General features: G+C 39.4%; 1 protein-coding gene across 3 annotated transcripts in view; it reads left to right on the top strand.

Moving 5' to 3' along the window:
* The first annotated feature begins 7386 nt into the window (after nt 1-7386).
* LOC149797233 (digestive cysteine proteinase 1-like) overlaps nt 7387-20140 on the top strand; it is a 109513-nt gene continuing 96759 nt past the window's right edge. Inside the window, exon 1 of one of the 3 annotated variants that reach the window (XM_089961930.1) lies at nt 7387-7512. In XM_089961930.1, the coding sequence (XP_089818056.1) occupies nt 7474-7512 (39 nt within the window). In that variant the 5' untranslated portion in view covers nt 7387-7473. Of the gene's footprint in view, nt 7513-9870; nt 9986-20140 lie in introns of those variants that run through there. The other 2 variants (XM_089961929.1, XM_089961933.1) reach the window with 2 other exon arrangements.

The following is a 20140-nucleotide window of genomic DNA, read 5'->3' as shown; positions in this document are numbered from 1 at the left end:
AACATGTGAAAGACGAATATTCGTTTCCTGTGCATTTGCCTGAATACTGCGACTTGGAAAGTCGATTTCAAACGTTCCAAGGAAAATATACTACATATCTGGAAGGACCTACCCCCGATTAGCCAGAGCCGGATTTATATTCTCGGTCGACGGGGATAAAGTCAAGTGCTTCACTTGAGGTGTGTCACTTCACGAGTGGGAGCAGAAAAAAGATGCGGCTTACCTGGAACATGCTTGATGGTCTTCGCATTGTCACTACCTACCTTTACTGGGACGACCCCAGTAATCTCTAGATTGATACTTTACAAGAGAATATTAATGGTTTGCCTGTGGAGTGGAGATAACCCATTTACCGAGAGTTGGTCAAAATACAAGTGAAACTATGCTCTTTTCCAAAGTAAACGAAGACTGATTATGAGAGGACACTAACAGACTATAAGAACATTACACATTGCCCCTAGGACACCTTTGTTACTAAGAATATATTGTACAGTGACTTGTTTAAATTCCACTTTGATCCTTTTGATGTGCATTTTATCGTTGTACTTAACCATTTGGCTTTTATGTATTTTTGTCTTTCGTTTTATTACATTTGAAACATGTGTTGAAATAAACATGTCCTGAAAAAAGTGACAGAATACTCTTGCCTTGTTTGTCTTTGTATCAAAAGTGACATTCCCTGCACTACTGCTTCCTCTTCCTCTACTTTCAAAGTCATCGACAAATATTTAGATCTTGCAAGCTGGAAGGCCTTGTATCTTCGCCATCCCTTTAACATGATAATTTTCGGATCTAGCGGTTCAGGCAAAACCGAATTTGTCAAACGTTTCATCGAACATAAACATCTGATCGATCGTCCACCTCAACGAATCGTGTGGTGTTACAAAAAGTGTCAATCGGCGTACAGTCTCTTGAAAGAAAGTCAAGGCGATTGCATCGTGTTTGTGGAAGGCATTCCTGGAGAAGACGACTTGATCGTATCTGACCCAGTCCAACCCATTTTGTCATCTTCGACGACATGTTAAGAGAAGACGAAGAAGAAATTAAACTGTGTTTTACGCGCAAAGGACATCATCGTAATGCCAGTGCCATTTAGATCACCCATATGTTTTTTCAACAAAGTAAAGCCTATCGCACCATCAGTCTCAATGATCATTACGTAGTCTTGTTTAAAAGCCCTAGAGATAAATCGCAAGTGTAAGTCTTTGCCAAACAGTTAGGAACGCCTTGGCTGACTCATGCATACGACGATGACACTCAAACCCCACACGCCTATGTACTCGAGAATTTAAAACCCACCCACCCCCCGATTACTTGTGATTCTGTATCTTTATTTCATCACTTGTGCCAAGACGGAGGGCCTTGTACGTGTCGTACCCTTCGTCGACTTAACACCAACAAAAAATCTATAAAAACCTCGGACACTTTGGGTCTGTCTCACACAGTGTCATTATGACGTCCCTTCAGTCTCATCTTCCCGTGAAATTGATTCGTGCCTTGTACGACATCAGTCGCGAGAAAAAATCCACAAATACGTGCTCGTGTCTTAGAAGCCAGTCTCAAAGAAGTCTTTCGATGGTTTACGGTGACAGCACTTCAATTACTGCAAGGCATCATTCACATTCCACATCAAACCAAACACTTTTTTGAAGGAAACAAAGTAACCTTGACGCAACTGGCCGTTCCTTGCATCGACACTCAAATCAAAAAGCAAATCATTTTGAAACCTGGAGGTAGCGGTTTTCTAGGAGGTGTCAGCATTCGTTCCCTCTTAAAATAGGATCCCAATGCCCCAAACGTCCTCCCCAAGAAAACAGCCACTCCCAAGAAAGCCAGAACACACTTAAAAGAAGAAAAGGAGCAGTGGTGTCAAGATCAGGTCAGAGAAATAGAAAATGAAAAACCTACAGAAAAAGAAAAAGAAAAGACCCAGAAAAGACCTCAGAATGGTTTCTTCTCGCAAGAGGCCACGACGTACAGCGACGCTGACCGCGTCTTTGGCATCCTCAGCTTCTTCCACTTCTCCGTTGCTAGTGATGGCAGCCAAACCCAATTTGACACCCGTTCTTCCACATTTGATGAAACAGTGGAAACTCGCGTCTCCAAGAACCTTTCCAGTGGTGACACCTTCCTCCTCTTTAGTTTCAGGGGCAGCTGCTCGCAAAGTACCCGCTCCCAAAATCAAAGTCCAAGAGAGATCGGGCAAGTAACAGGGTTTTTTTTATTTGTCCAAGCAAAAACTGCCCCGATTTAGTCCGTTGAGAACTTTTCCACTACGTGTGATGCCTGCCACCAAGTTGATACGACGTAAAGACAATCAGGGCCGACGCACTCCAGACTAAAAATGACCTAAAAGATGTGCACAACACACTCTGGCTAAATATGGAAAGAAAACGAAAGGACTTCCTCCTCGATTAGTCAAACATTGGGACATGTTGTCTGTCCTGTCCAAAGCTCCTTTACCCACGCGAAAACAATTCATTCAAACAGCCTCCAAAGACGTCGTCGATACCGTGTGTGAATGTTGTCTGAATGTCTTGAAAGGCACGATACCTTTGTCTCCACATCAGAAAGATTGCTCTGCCACGCATCGATACGTTCTTCGCCAAATGGTCCAAAAGAAAGTACCCATCCGTCAAAAGAAGAAAATGTTGGTACAAGGCGGAGGAATTTTGCCCATGTTGTTAGGACCCTTACTGAAAGGAGTATTGGGAACAATGCTGGGAATACTCACTGAAGCAAGATAGAAAAGGACCAAGAAGATAAAAGGGACCTTTGGAGTCAAAAGATCTCAGACGTGACCATTGAAATTCGATGGAAGGACGAAAACTGGGTCTAGTGCCTTATAAACGTTTGATGGAATACCATCGTTGGCAAGAACAACGGACCCGCTTTTGCCTCCCAATCCTCATTTAACCGAGATGTCCCAGTTACAACACGAATTGCAGTCGTTGATGGATCGCAACAACTTGTCCGAAACAGAAAAATCGCAAAGGTAAGGTTAACCGTTACAACAACTGCAACTCTCACCAGAGAGCTTTAGCCGAAACAGCTCTGCCAACTCTGAAAGATTTTAAGACCTGGATGAAACGCCTATCACCACCACCACCGCCACCACCACACCTAGCGGTCAAGACAGACGCAGTTGCACGAATGCCTGAGGAAGAAGAGTACGAGAAGTCTTTCAAACACCGTCACAAGGTCCCATTCCATGTAAGATTGCAGCGTCCTTACACTAAAAGCTTGGGTATGTCCACTACTCCTTCAACTAAAGTTAAACAGAAAGTAGGGAAACCAGATGTGGAAAAAGAAAAAAGACCAAAGTCATCACATTACCACCCCACCACCACTGTCACCAGTACCCTCGACTTCTACTCCAGTGGCACATCGAACACGTAAAGCTGTTTCCAAAACACCATTTCTCCCCATCCCAAATAGCATCAGCGAAGAGTGGGTGACTAATGAAAAAATAGAGAAGGTGTTAGCCAGCATTTACTACGATCCATCCCATCCTGCAGGTTACGCAGGAGTTCCGAAATTATATCGCGCTAACAAAACCCGTCTGAAAAGTCTCTCATTTGGCAGCTTACAATCGTGGCTACAACTATTTGTTTTGTGTCATCGACGTCATTTCCAAATTTGCCTGGGTCATGCCATTGACTTCCAAATCGAGCAACGAGTTAGTGCGAACTCTCAAACTGGTATTGAAACAAAGCGGTCGTCACCCTCTTCGATGGCAAACAGACAAAGGCACTAAATTTCTTAACCAAGCTTTCCAAAAAGAAGTAAAGAAACGAGACATTAGTTTTTTCATCACCGAGCAGCCCGAAACCAAAGGTAGCATTGTGGAATGTCTTCAACGCACCTTGAAAAAACGCATGTGGAAATATTTTACGCACTAACTCACTCGCAAGTACATCACCATCTTAACCGTCCTGGTCCAAACGTACAACCAATCTTACCATCGGATCATTAGATGTGCCCCCCTCCCCCCAAGAAGTGACTCCCGACAACGAAGTTACTGTTTTTGAGAGCCTGTTTTGTACGTCCCCGATGGTGGCTGTTCCCATGTAAGGTGGAGTGTTGGTAGTAGGAGATTGGGTACGCATTGGCAAAACCAAATGCACATTCGTCAAAGGTTACTTACCCAACTGGACCACCGAATTGTTTCGTGTCACTGGACGAGTGCGTGGTCGTCATCCTGCCGTCTATAAATTGGAAAACATGAACAGGGAAGTGTTAAAAGGAATATTTTACTTGCCCGAGTTACAACGCGTGACCAAAAAAGAAGACGAAGTGTACGACATCGAAATCATTCTCGAACGAAGAACCCGTAAAGAGGTAAAACGCCATGTCAAAGAAGTCAAAGTGCGTTGGAAAGGATAACCTCTCAGTTTTGATTCTTGGATCTACGTTTCCCAAGTCATTGACTATAAAAAGAAGTGACCATCATGCCCTTCAACACAGCCTCAAGCGCTACCACCCCAGTGACCACTGAGTTCTTCTCTGCAAGCTCCTCAAAAACGTCTTTTGTGGGTGTGGTGTGGAGAACGTGTACCTAAAACGCAAACGTCTTTTTCTGCCAAATCTTTGTGGTTTATTGTGTCATCGGTTCACCCATTACCAGTCTGAGTTTTCAACAAGGAGACAAATCATTGTGGACCATTTTACTGAGCAGCTGCATTGGTTACTTTCCCCCCAATCCTTCTCTGAAATACTCCTCAAACGGGAACAACGAGAATCTTGTGTCCAACACCAGTCACCACTCCAACAATAACCACAACAGCAATCCTCATTAAGACACTACTCTGACTTCGAGTGATCTTCGGACAGCAGCAGAACTCTGGAATTATGAACAACAACACTCAATTTTACTTAACGTTACCCAGTGACAGTTCCATGGAGGTGTTTGCTAACAATACTTTGTGAGGTTACACGGCCAAATTACCCCAGGCCATCCAATTAGATCACAAAGTGTCTTTGGTGGAAATGATTCATCCTACACAAATCATAAACATCACTGAAACTCAAAACACTTTCCAAGTCGAAATCCTGAACGTACAGTTGCAAGAAGAAATGAATAAAATCGGATTTTCAGGTGACACAAAGTCAGCAAGCAATTCATCATTCAGCATCTACACGTTAACAATTCCTGCAGGCTATTATTTTAGCGGTGAACATTTGGTGGACACCAATGGTGACAGGCTATTATTATTATTATTATTATTATTATTAATAAGGGCCTGTGGCCAGTTGGGTAAGGCCCGAGTGTCCTCAAAAACTCATAAAAGGGTAACATAATGTTAATTTATATGTGCCTTATATGCTGGAAACAATTGTTTTTAAAATTGTGTCTGATTTTTTATTTCCTATCAGACCCCACTACTAATATTATGGGAATTATGAGAATAATAAAGGAGGCGGTTGTGTTTTGTGTGTAGAAGAATGGAGGGTAGTAGGGGTTAGGGACAGTACATAAGTAATACATATTTTAACTTTATATTGGGGCTCATAGGATGGTGGGGGTAGGGAAGGTATTTTGATTGGTTTTTACACTCTGTTTTATACACGTTCTTTTACATCCTACCATGTGCTAACGGAACGGTACTTTTGTTTAAAATAAGAGAAATGGGATGGGTAGCAATATTGTAGATAGGACTATAGTTTATTCTTCATTCATAAGAAGTTTTGTATGGCTGTAAGGGAGACAGATATATTAGTCTTGTTTCAGAGAATTTAATTTCTAGTTTACACTGTTATTTTTGACCCCATACCCTGTGTGGTCAGTAAATGAGTGGGAGCTTGTCATACAAATGCTAAGTAAAGTTTAATATTTACATTTTTGTATAGGTCAGAGAACCCGTCGTCGTTTGCTCAATGCTTTCAAAATATGTTTTGATCAACCTCGTTGTTTTAATCAATGTTTTCATATTATTGATTTTGATAATCTGAAACACATTTTCTTTGCATCGTTTTAACAGCTGGCTTGGCATCTTTACTACGAATGAAAATTATATTTTTTCGATCATTAGTTTTCCTTTTTTGTATCCACTCCACCGCATCCAATCGAAACCAAGTTAATCAAATTTAAACATGATGGCGACAAGGATATCAAACGACTGGACTAGATTCACAAACAAGCAAGTTTCAACTAATACATCCTTTCCTTCAAAAACAACTGTAACGGACTGTCTCTGGTACGACCGTTCCGGCGGCCTAGTAGTGAGAGCGTCCGCCTCAGATGCCGGAGGTCGCGGGTTTGAACCACAGCCGAGTCATACCAAGGACCATTATAAAAATGCTACTAACAGCTACCTCGCTTGGCGCTCAACATTAAGAGGTTAGCGTTAGGACTGGTGGGCCTGGTGTCAGGATAATGTGGTTGGGTGAGATATCATTCTATACTTCTGCGGCATGAGGCCCCACTACTAGACAGCACTATAAACTGCCACACTGCAGACATCGTAGCGATATGACTGAAATATTGTTAACACCACCTTAAATCCAAATCACACACACTTGTCTCTGGTATGTAGCCATACTTTCAATGTTAAGCTTACACACTTTAAATAAATGGGGAAAAGTTTTGTTGCATACTGCAACAATATTAGACGTTAAATAAAAGGAAGTAATTTAAGTCAGCATATTCGAACCTTAATTAAATGGGAACAAAATCCGTTGACAGCAATAAAGGAACAATTTGGGAAGCAATATGTGTGTGTGTGTGTGTGTGTGTGTGTGTGTGTGTGTGCAATTTTCTGTGTGAAAAATATCCAACAACTGTGACTCAGAACCATAACATTACAAACTACTTTTGGGATCTCAAATTTCAAAATGTTTGCAAAATTAACCATGCAAAATTTCTGTTGTACCAAGTTATCAACGTAATATGTAGCTTTTAATTATGTTTTCTAACCGTTGAAAAAAAAAGGTAAGGGTTTTATAAACCACCGGTCTTAGCTTACTTAAGTAGTCTGTATCGCTGCTACTGCTTTCAAAATAATAGGCTAACGCGTATAAATGTGTAGAACTGTCTTCGAAATGTATTTAATAAATGGTGAGTTATTTCTTAAGTTTCTAAATCCATCGTAGTTACACTAATGAAAGCGTACTTATTTTGGTGGAAAATCTATTGAACCTATTTAGATGCGATATATCTTGGTCAGGAAGAGAACAAAGTACAAAATTCAATCGTCATTAAAGTGATGTAAACTATAGACCTCAAGCTGTCTTTAGCCGGCACGAATACAATGCAATAATCATATCGGTCAATAAGCATTGCAAACAATGTGCTATTTATGGTAACATGGCTTGAGGGGTTTATATACACTTGTCTTCTTTGGGACGAATCACGGATAAGAAGAATTTAAAGACTGTAAACATATACATTGTAATGTCGTAGTGTGGTGTTCGAATAAACACGGTAACAGGGTTGAACTTTTTGTGCACTGTTTATGGCCTGTTCATTTAGAGATGTCACCGCCAGTACCACTAGCTACAGTGGCCCAGAAGGTAACGCATATATACGAGGTTCTGTGACATTTACACAGTCTTGCACATTGCTGTGGAATATCCCACGGCTTTCTCCGTATGTAGGTGTGACAGGAATACATATTAGGGCAGAATGTTTAGACATACAGTTGTTGTTGTTATTGTTTTTGGGTTTAACGCCATTTTTCAGCACAAGATAGGCTATACATGTCGGCCAGTATAACTGGTGGAGGAAGAACCCTGTAAAACCCAGGGAAGAACCACCGACCCACGAGAAGCTACTGGCATAGACATACAGTAATATTTTCCTAAAGTTTCAGTCGGGTGTGGCACTAATGTCAGGGCTACATAATTATCAAACGTTGTTACAGTAGTGCACCAATGATTTAAATATGAGGATTTCAAAATAAAACAATAAATAAAACTGACGATAACTTTCATTTATTGCCATATCGCGTTATCATGTAAGGGATACGAAACTATTTACTGGCCAGTTATTAAAAAAACTAGATTACACACACGATGAGGACAATTAGCTGCTGTTGCTGTTGTAGGGTTTAACGCCATTTTTCAGCACACGATAGGCCATACATGGCGGCCAGTATTAATGGTGGAGGAAGAAGCCGGGAAAACCCCGGAAAGAACCACCGACCCACGAGAAGCTACTGGCAAGCTTTCTCACAAGCCCACATTGGCTGAACCCACGCAGACAGAGGTGAGATGGCAGTGATCCGTAACGGACAGCGCTTTAGACCACTCGGCCACTCGGGGCCCCGACAATTAGCTAAACACAGCACTAATTTTAATTGGGTTTGTTTCTTCTTTATATTTTAAATGATCACGGAGGACGGCGTGGGCTTAGCCGTCTATGTGCTTTGTATACACTAGCGAAAGTCCGCAGAGATTTTAAGACAATTTTTTCAACCGGAACTACTGCACAACATGGGCATTGTTGGCATGTTCTGTCGCAACAATTGTTGTTCACTCGTGCAAAGGCTATCACCAAGACGACTTAAATTGATATGTTTTCTCCGGTGGCCTAGTGGTTAGAGCGTCCGCCCCGGATGCGGGAGGTCGTGGGTTCGATCCCCGGCCAAGTCATACCAAAGACTTACAAAAATGGTACTAACATCTGCCTCGCTTGACGCTCAGCATTAAGAGGTTAGTGCTAGGACCGGTTGGCCTGGTGTCAGGATAATGTGATTGGGTGGGATATGATGCTACATGTTTGCGGCATGATACCCCAGTGCTATACCATCACTATAAACTGTCACACTGTAGACATCATAATGATATGACTTAAAAATTGTTAAAGCTACGTTAAAAATCTGTCACACACACACTCACACACACAACGACATCCTAAGTGAGCCACCTAACGCAATCTGGTTAAAATTTGATCTCCAATGTCCTACATGAAGACAGCGACCGCTTAGAGGTCATGTTCTGGTTAATTATGTTCTATGTTATTACCCTAATCGCTACTTTTATCAACCAATCATATGAAGTCTTACAGAGCATCGATGTGTGCCGAGCGATTTAATATACTTTTAGATTTTTGAAAGCTGCATTTCCATTTGCTAACTCAACAGTCACCTCAACATAACCCCTAAGAGGTCAGTATCAAATCTTCGCGTACGAAAGTGGAGATTAGATTTTAATAAAATTGCCATTAGACGGAAATGGCTGAGAGGTTGTTCTGATTGACTAGTAACAATTGATTAGTCGGCTTATAGTTCAAACTGTATAACAAGAGTAAAGGTAACAAGGTCAAGTAGCGTGATTGTATTGCCTTATTTCCTCTAGAAGGGCATTATACTGGACTGATGGCAGCTAAATTACAAATGCGTATAGAGGATTTCACATTTAAATTTGCCAGTACAAGAAATTTAAGTTTATTATTAATTATATGTCAATTTAATAGGACACAGTTTGTTTAGATTTGTATCGAGTTTAAAGGTACATTTTCTGAATGCACCGAAATGCACCTCGCTTTCTCTATCAAGAGGTAGATCTAAAGTTACAACACTGCTGTCGATAATCTACCGTATGTACTCACTTATAAGCCTAATCAAACTGCAAACGACCTGATCTGTCGTAGCATGAAGCGCCTGCAGATTTGTGTCTGTACAGTTTGTTCTACCGATCACACCTAACAAACTGCACAGACACGGATCTGCTGGCGCATTATGCGCCGGCAGATCTGGGTCTGTGCAGTTTGCAGTTGGACTCATCTTATAAGCAAGTAAACAAGGTTTATTCGTGTAGTGCAACCTCTGAATAAATGCAACATGGATTGATATAGGTGTGTGTAGCATTGTCATCACAGTTACACCGTTAAAACGTGCGTCAAAATGATAAGGCAATATTGAAACACAAAGTCCAAATTACATTGAATAGTTTAACCCACTTGGTGGAAAATTCAAGCTGGATGATGACAACACCGCAGAAAACCCTGTTAGAAAATCGACTAAAATAGAACCAGATACCGGAGGTATGTGTTGTTACAAACATCAAGCGTACATAGGATAGGGGAGAAAACGTTTGTCAGCTTTTACCTAGGGGAGAAAACGTTTGTCAGCTTTTACCTTTGCAATTAAGGGTTATGTGGTGGTTTATTTTTCAGATATTGTGGTACAAAAATCTATTTAATTTTCAGATGTCATTATGCTTAAATGCTTGCCAATATGGACACCTGTTCATAGAAGAGACATGTTTCAAGTGAACAAGTGGTCAGAAGGGTACCTTTTAGATTAAGCGCCTGCTAATAACGAACAACTATGAGTATGAATGAAAATTTATTGTATCCACTGTGTTTATATCATGTCTCACTGCATCGAAAACAAATATTTTATTCTTGTTGTTATGTATATCTATATTTTTGGTAACTCCTGGTACAGGTTTTTACGTGATTTTCATAATTTATGTCATTGTTACAAACTGTAAAGAATATTTTTTTGTTATAAATATGTGTGCGCGACCTGGCTCTGTTAAGAAGGCAAACTGTGTAGGATCTATAAATCGAAGTTTACGTATGTGTTGACAATTATTAATAATATTCCTAATAATAAGACTTAAAATGGCGTCTATGGCATAATTACTCTGTAATTGATGGAATTTCGACGTTTCGAGAATAATTCTGTAACTTCGTATGGGTTGCGCTAGATCCAGTGAATATTCCCAATTCGGCGTACCATGAGTAGTTTATGCTGTCACGTGTGGTCTTTGCGAAATACAATCGCATTATAAGGTGTATATAAGGAGAAAATGAAGCATTAAGATTCATTCTGATTTTTGAAGTCATTCACACATATTGTGTCAATGTTGTAAGCCTGCAGACGTGTTTTATGTAGTGCTTAGATATTATTCGAAAGGAAAAACATTTGTTTGTACTGTACTGTTAAGTGGAAATAGAAAGTGCTTTTTATTTGGACTATAATAGTATGCTAGAACTGATATATTATTCGAAAGAATTCTGGACAACTTGACACAAGTACCTTTCCGGTATTGAAATTTATAAGGAACTTTCAATTCATTTCGGACTTTCATAGGCTTTTATAAGGACTCGTTTGGAGTCAATTCATAATACTGTAAGTTCCTCTCACATGTTGCATTTATAACTTTCATAATTAAATTGTTTAAGTTTTACAAAAGTTGCTGGGTTTGCTTCTTTTGTGTTACTTAAGTTTGTGACCATGATAGAGTCAAACAATATATATCTATATGTACACACACACACACACACACACACACACACACACATATATATATATATATATATATATATATATATATATATATATATATATATATATATATATATATACACATAAAGTTATATTTAATCAAAATGAGTAAACATATATTGAATATTTTCTGCTTTGACGATTGACCACTGCATGCGATAATACAGTTGTATTTCAATAGAACTTAAGAAATGTATACAAAAAACATACCTAATAAAAAAAACTAAAATATATCAAAATGCATGGCTACAATTTACGAAGCCCACACAAAACACTCAATAACAGAAAATGATGTCAGTTACACTTGTAGAAGGAAACTAAGGTCAGCTGAAAAGAAAACAATTACAAATTTCAATAACTGGAGAGAATAAAACATGTAAAGTAAATGCAACACATTCACCTAAGGAAAAAGGAAAAGAAAGTAGTTTACTTTATTGATATTAATAGTGAATGTATTCCATGGCCGATAAATAGCTTTATCGTATATCTAATAATTTTCAGCCTTGAATAAACGTAAAGTGCTCATATGGTACAGATGTAGTTCATGCAGGTAATCATCGGGGCAGCCGTCCTGTCATCACATCGACCCGACAGCTGGGCGTCCATGACTCGGCAGACCAGCTTGGACCTGGCGCCCCATAGCCTACTTCAATACTGCTTCTGGGCTTCCCACTGCCAGGCGCGACAACGTTAAGATCTACACAATACTGGACTTCTCGGCAACCAGGCAGCAATATGGCTATCAATCGATTAGCTTGATACTATTGCTGGGCTTTGCGGCAACAAGGCAGCAGTACAGCATCCCAACACTGAACTCTACACCCTGCTGCGTTGTTCTGCGACAAGCATGGCTACCGTCCTTCGTCACGACCAGACGGCCATATAGCGATGCACCGTTAAACCCTTCACATCGCTGCTTCGTGGCGGTCTGTAGCAAAACTCTCCCTTATGAGTTATCTTGGGTACTCTGATCACAACGTCTGCCGTGTACCCATGGCGCAGTCTTACGCAGTCGATCAGGATGAGTATGGCGCCAAACCACTGTCACAAAAATAGATTTTATTAGAGAGTCATCTTTCATAGGTAGTATGCTCACGATGCTTGGCATGTATCCTCGACGCAGCCTTAAACTTGTGATCGAGACCAGTACAGTGTCTTTCAGAGTTGACTAAGTTCGTTTTTTATATTTGTCTTCCATATGTATTCATCAGAATCTTGCATACTTCTACCAGAAAGGCTGGGTCCTTGGTCTGAAATAAAAGAAGCTGTCCGGCTAATGCAGTTAGGGAACAGAGACAAGACGAATAAAACGATTAACCCCCTACGGCCTCGTAAAGAGAATGTCGCACGAGAGCAGAGCAAACGAAATGCGCCGTATCAAATATCGCCAGAACTCTGTCATTCGTGAGCTGCAAAGAAAGTGTTGAACTCTTGCCGTTGAAGCATATAGCCACCAGATCCCTTACCGCCCTGTTTGTCCCAAAGACAGAACAACGTGAATGAATGCTGATGTTCAGTACATCGAGTTTTGCTGACCGTATAAAGAGTCGATGTCTGAATATGTACCGAAGGCAACTGCAAATAAAACACATTCTGGTCACTGCCGGATCAAAAATCACCAAGGACGCCACCGCCTTCATGAGTGCCACGAAAGACAAATCTTATTAACAAGAGTATAGAAAAGTTACGACCCGACAAAGTTTAACCTAATTTTTAAAGTTCAGATGGAAAAGCCAGCACTGGGCTCGGTAAACAGCCGTTAAGATGCATGAAACAAAAATGTTGCTTGCCTACTTCTCCAGCAAGGTGCAAGCCGTATTAACCCTGGACGATGTTTGAAGTTGGTACTTCACTGACTTAAGTTCGAAGAATTTATCAGGGACTGGTCTGTGTGAAACAAAAAAAAAAAAAAAAAACTAGCGTTGGTGAATATCTTGGCATTTGGGATAAAGCTCAAATTAATGATGTAGTGATCAATGGATTTATTATTATTATTATAAGCAGATGACGGCCCCATTTGTCATCTTTGAGGAAGTTGAAGCCCTCAACATACGGTCTGAATACTGTGCTATACCGGGGTCAAGACAGCGTACAGCAGTTTTTTCAGAGCTAAAAAGAGGAAATGGCTGCAATACGAGAGCTCATTTCGTCACCTGCATTAATGGTCTGCAACAATGTGCCATGTGTGCGATAAACTACTGAACGACGACAGAGTCAAGACTATTGCCACGTTCAATGCGCTTACCGTGGCGGGGTTCGCAATGCCTGCAACTTACAACCGAGAATCTTTCCAAAAAACAAAATTAAAGTAACAACCATGGCTCATAATGTGAGAGGCTATGACAGCTTTTCCATCAGGCAAAGCGTCTGAACTTCCTCAACTGAAAATGTGAGTCATACCTAATAACATGGAAAATGTATGGCATTCATAGAAGACCAACTGTAATTTATTGAAGTCACCAGTTAATGAATGCGGGTCTTCCAAGATAAGCAGAATACAAAAAGAAAACTTTATAGAGATATCCAAATATGCTGCGCTTGAGTCTTTAAGCTGCTCATTAAAATAGGTGTGAATATCTGTTAGTGCATGGATAAGTGGGAAACATTTGAGGAAGAGTCCCCCACCCCCACCATATCAGGCATTCTACAGCTAACTTAAAGCCGAAATAATAATACGATCATGCCACTGAGGTCTGGTCCACTAGAAAATATAGGCATATGGGAAATTACCACGATTTGTACATCAAATCATATGTATATACCCTCTGATGTCTTTGAAGACTTTCGATAAATGGTCTTGCAGAACTATGGACTAGATCCTTCCAATTACACGAGTTCGCTTCATATGGCTTAGGCTGCTATGAAGAAAAATGCCAAAGTATTCCTCAAAACTAATAACATACATAAACCATAGAATGCTTGTCTAAAATAGCTTTCGAGATAGCGTGTCGATGGCTAGTAAGAAATTTGCCAAAAGCCAAAAATCCCTATTGTCCTGATTACGAATTCAGCAGATCAAAATCTTGGTTCACGTATCATCGTTTTAATAATATGGCCATACCCAGTGCCTGACTCCTGCACATTTTAGATAACGTGCAGCCCCAAAGATCATTGTAACAGTACTGCCGATTCAACAAAGATCTACATTCTCGAGATCGATATGACGTTTCTTGAAAACAAATATGACAGCAATTCTGACTATCCCCTCATTCCTGAAAGGCTTATAAGGACCGGTAGGCAAGAATCAGATAACCATGAAAAATTATCTTGACGTTAAATACAACCCCTCAACGAATATTCTATCCCATCTTATGAGGAAAGAAAGGTATGCGCTGCACCAAAGAAATTTCCAGCAATACATAAACCGAGTTTTATGGGTAACAAAGTTCAACAGAGATCTTTTTAATTGGATCTGTCTCCCTGGTTGGGATATTATACAGTCGTGTGCGCCATGGCTGCTGAGGCAAAGGACAAGTGATAAGCATCCGAAGAGAACACCACAACATTGGCATTTAACTCGCATACAAAAGTGATATAGGCTGAATGACAGGAAAAAGTGGGTGAGATACATTGGCCTATGGTCACTAAAAGCTAACGTAACCCCACAAGGCTTATCGGCATCTGAGATGATGTGCTTAATGCGATGAAAATAACTGGGATACGTAGAATATTTAGCTGCCTTGGGCGCCATGCAGCAACAAAATATCGTGGCAGACTTGCTGCACACAATAACTTCTTTCAACTCTCAGGAAAAGAATGAAAATTCGATAGCACCAAACACACTGGAGTTTGGCTGCTACCTTGTGCGATGAGCTCATGATGCAACAATAAACAGAATAAAGTTGTGCGCATTGGACGCCGCAGTAACAAGTATATGCCAAATACGTGCTCACAGTCGCGCTGGCCTTTGGCCGCCACATGAATTGGCCACATGACCTGCCTTTTTATCCAACCCAAAGACACGTCATTCGATACACTTGCAGCTTTTGATAATTTCTTTAAGTTCTTGTATAGATCTATGTACAGGTTCTTTCATTGTTATCAACAAAGTTGTGGACTAAGTTGTATTGAAACCTTGTGTAACTCGTTTCGAGAAAAGTTTGTCTCTGTACGCATTTTATTTTCAATTGGCAGTTTAACGTGCTTGAAAGTAATTACTCCTGAGAGAGAGAGAGAGAGAGAGAGAGAGAGAGGAGCGAGTAACGGGCACTATATCTAGTATAGATGAGAATATATACTGCACAAGGAGGAACGTATAAATGGATCGTTTCCTAACTCGTCTGCTTATTCTGCGGCATTATCGATATGCAGGAGGTGTGAAACTTTGGAAGTATATAGCCCTATTAACTTAGTGCCTACAGATTTTATTAAGCAAACATTAGGTTAAGCTTAAACCTAGTAAATTTTTAATCTCAACATGTGTGACGATCGTGAATAAACACCAATGTATCTATTTATAGCTATAACCTGTGGAAATTCCTATGAAACACCCACTATCTATTTATACTCACAACTTGTGTGACAATCCTGCTTGAAAACCCCAAGTATCTATTTATGGCTACAGCTTGTGAAAACAATTCCTATGGAAAACCCCAAGTCTGCATTTAAGGTCTAAAAATTTCTAGCTTCACTGACGTCAATGTACTGGTCACTAAGGGAATAATGGCAACTGTGTTGCAAGTGACTGGCCTGTATACACGCTAATGTAGGTAGATGAAATGAATTTGATAGCGATAAAGGGAGTTTTATCAGAACAAACAAGGACCAATACATACACACATACAAACAAACCTACGCGAGCACACATACACACAAACACACACTAAGATACACACACAAATAAACGTACATGAGTACACATACACACATACAAACACATACACATACACACACACGTAAGCGCAAGCACTCAAACACAAACAAAGACCAATACACACACTTCAATCGTTGTGTTTGCTTAGAATGTAAGAGAAGATGAAATCTCAAAAAATATATATCACCACGAAAAATACTATTATTTACACCCGCTATAAATTCCATTATATCATACTCACTATACAAACACCCTGTCTTTGCTTAAAATGTAAGAGGAAGAGATAAAATCTCACAAAATCTCTTACACTACCAAAAGTAATAAGTGGAAAAACGCTAGTATATATTTATAGTCACCACTGGTAGCAATTCCTTTGGAAAAACCTAGCTACAAATTTTGGGAAATTCTTATGGAAAAACCCACTATTTATTTATATTCTCATCTTGTAAGCGTGTCCTATGAACTAATCTAGTATCTATTTCTAGGTACAACTTGTGAAAAGTCTAAGTCTATTTTTATAATCTCAAAATTTCCATTTTCAATGACGCCTCTGTACTAGATACTAGGGGAATAATAGCAACAGTGTTGAAAGAGGCTGACCTAAATACGCGCTACTGTAGGTAGGTAGGTAAGTGATACGATATAGGGAATTTTATGGGAAGAAACAAAGACGAATACATACACACAAATGAATGCACGCACATATACACACAAACAGACATACAAATACAAACAAACGTACGCGTGCACACATACACAAACACACACATACACACACACGTACGCTCACGCACAAAAACACAAAGACCAATACACACACATACATGCACACGTACGCGCACGCATTGAAACACAAATAACAATACTCACATACTTCAATCGGTATGTGTTGGTTTAGAATGTGTGAGAATGAGATGAAATCTCACAAAATCTCTATCCCACACACCAAAAAAATACTATCCATTACACCCACAATACCATCCATTATATCATATTCTGTATCCAAACGCCTTGTGTTCGCTTAAAATCTAAGGGAAGGTGATACAATCTCACAATATAGACTATCTGTTGCACTGCCAGAAATATTATGTGGAAGAATGCTCGTATCTATTTATAGTCACCACTGGTAGGAAACTCCTTTGGAAAAACCTTGTATTTATTTTTAGCTACATCTTGTGAGAAATCCCTTTGGAAAAAACCAATATATATTTATATCCTCAGCATGTGTGATGTTCCTGTTTAAAACCTAGTATCTATTTACAACTGCAACCTGTGGAAAAACCAAAGTCTATATCTAGAATCTCAAAATTTCTAGCTTTAATGACGTCACTGTATTAGACACTAGGGGAATAAATGCAATACGGTTGCAAGTGTCTGACCTGAATACGCGCTACTGTATGTAGATATGTAGGTGAAATGAATTTGATCGGGACAAAGGGAGTTTTATAAGGACAAAAAAGACAAATACATGCACACACACGTACCCTTTTCCCCTATCAAATTGATTTCTCCTACCTACCTACCTACCTACTAACCTACCTACAGTAGCACGTATTCAGGTCAGCCACTTGCGATAATGTTGACATTATTCCCCTAAAGTTCAGTACAGTGACGTTATTGAAGCTAAAATTTTGAGACTATGAATATAGACTTGGATTTTTCAAAAGGTTGTAGTTATAAATATATACTAGGTTAGTTTATAGGACTTTCCTACAAGATGAGATTATAAATAGATAGTGGGTTTTTATAGGAATTTTCAACAAGCTGTAGCTGAAAATAATTACTAGGTCTTTCCTAAGGAACCTTCTACCAGTGGTGACTACTTACAGATACTAGCGGTTTTTTTTAGATACTACTTTTGGTAGTGCAAGAAATAGTCTATTTTGTGAGATTTTATCTCCTTCTCTTATATTTTAAGCTAACACAGGGCGTTTGGATAGAGAGTATGATATAATGTATGGTTTAGTTAGTGTAATGGATAGTATATTTTGTGGTGTAAGGGATAGATAGTTTTTATATATTTCATCTCCTTCTCTTACATTCTAAGCCAATATTGGACGATTCAAGTGTGTGTGTGTGTGTGTGTGTGTGTGTATGTGTGTGTATTGGTCGTTGTTTGTTTTTGTGTGCGTGCGCGTACGTGTGTGTATGTGTGTTTTGTATGTGTGTATGTGTGCGCGCTTAAGTTTGTTTGTGTGTGTATCATTGTGTGCGTGTGTTTGTTTGTGTGTATATGCGCGCGCGCGTACGTTTGTTTGTTTGTGTATGCTTTGGTCTTTGTTTGTCCCTATAAACTCCCTTTATCCCTATCAAGTTCATTTCACCTACCTACCTACAGTAGCGTGTATTCAGGTCAGCCACTTGCAACACTGTTGCCATCATTCCCCTAGTGTCCAGTACAGTCACCTCAGTGAAGCTAGAAATGTTGAGGCTATAAATGTAGGCTTGGGGTTTCACATTAGGAATTTTACAAGCTGTAGCTATAAATAGATATTAGGGTTTTCAAACAGGGTCGACACACAAGCTGTGACTATAAATAATTAATAGGTTTTTCATAGGAATTCCCACAGATTTGTAGCTATAAATAGATAATGTGGTTTTTTTATAGGAACTGAAACAGGTTATAGCTATAAACAGATACGTGGGTGTTTATCCACGATCGTCACACAAGTTGAGAATATATATATTTACTAGGTTTGTCCATTTTAGTCTAAACCAATGTAACCTAATGTTTGGGGATATGTATAGTTTTCTTTAAAAGTCTGGGACAATTTCGTATTTTTAGAATTATATTTAGTCATATCCATTTTGGCGTTGGCCTTTTCCTTGATTGCAGTTATTTATAGCATTATTACAATTATGCAAATTTATGAACACCGCCAACATAATTTCAGGTCTAGGTAATGCTTTATATATATATATATATATATATATATATATATATATATATATATATATATATATATATCGGGCTTGTATTAGTATGTGTCTGTCTCTGTTGTGCCTGGCCCTCTACCATCCTTGCCCCTAGACGGGCCCCATACAATTTCGCAATTGTCCCTAGACAGGTTCATCCATATTCAAGGTCCCTTTGTCGCTTGTCTGTTCAATTCTCCTTGTCCCTAGACAGTCCCAATCCATTGTCGCTATACATTCCCTATATTCGATTCACCTTGTCCCTATACAGTCCCAACCTATGTTAAACGTTTCCTTGTCCCGCCTGAGTCCCACCCATGTTAAATTTCCACATGGTAAAGTCATATTGTCCGCATGTCGTCCCACCCATATTAAATTTCCCTTGTCCGAATATGGTCCCACCATGTTAAATTCCTGTTCTGTACATAACTACTGCTATCCCTTGTTGATAATTTGCTGTCCATATATGAGAAGTTATTTGACTCAGTTTAGATTAAAAAAATAATGGAACACTAGTAAAAATTAAAAAAAGAAACTCGGTATAGGTAGCATGCACAAAAAACTATTTATTTTAGAGAGTATCTACGTCGATACATGCTGGGGAAATGTACTTTGCTTTGATTCTAACAAATGTTAGAACATTGCAACCGAAAGGACTAATATATGTAAAAAAGTTACGAGAAAATATTCCATCAGAAATATAAATCACCACAATTTAACAAGTAGCTCTCGATATTAAATTATACTGTTACAAGTGAAATGGAAGATGTTATCTGTAAAGAGTCAGAAATAACCCAGCGTGATTCCATTCCATTAGGCAAGCAACTAAGAATGCTTCGTGGAACAATGAAAACGCAAAAAAAAAAAAAAAAGAATAAAATTTAAAAGAAACTAAACTATATTACAAATCATCAAACCTGTTATGACGCCGGCGAAGTATTACAAGGTGCAGATCACGGGGCTGTTCAAACTATCGATAATAAAATCTTAGCTAAAACAAAAGGATGAAGTGCTAGGAAGAAGGAGATTGCAGTTGACAGTTGTCAAGGAGAACATTCTTGGCTAAAAAATCCCTCCTTCTCCAACAAGGGATAACTAATGCCTCACTACCTCCTGATTCTAGACTTGATAATTAGCTTAGCAATCAAATATACGTTCGGTCCAGGGCAACCAA

This window comes from Sinohyriopsis cumingii, chromosome 6 (assembly GCF_028554795.1).
Source record: "Sinohyriopsis cumingii isolate HCF-2022 chromosome 6, ASM2855479v2, whole genome shotgun sequence".
NCBI lineage: Eukaryota > Metazoa > Mollusca > Bivalvia > Unionida > Unionidae > Sinohyriopsis > Sinohyriopsis cumingii.
This window is presented reverse-complemented; position numbering and strand designations above follow the sequence as displayed.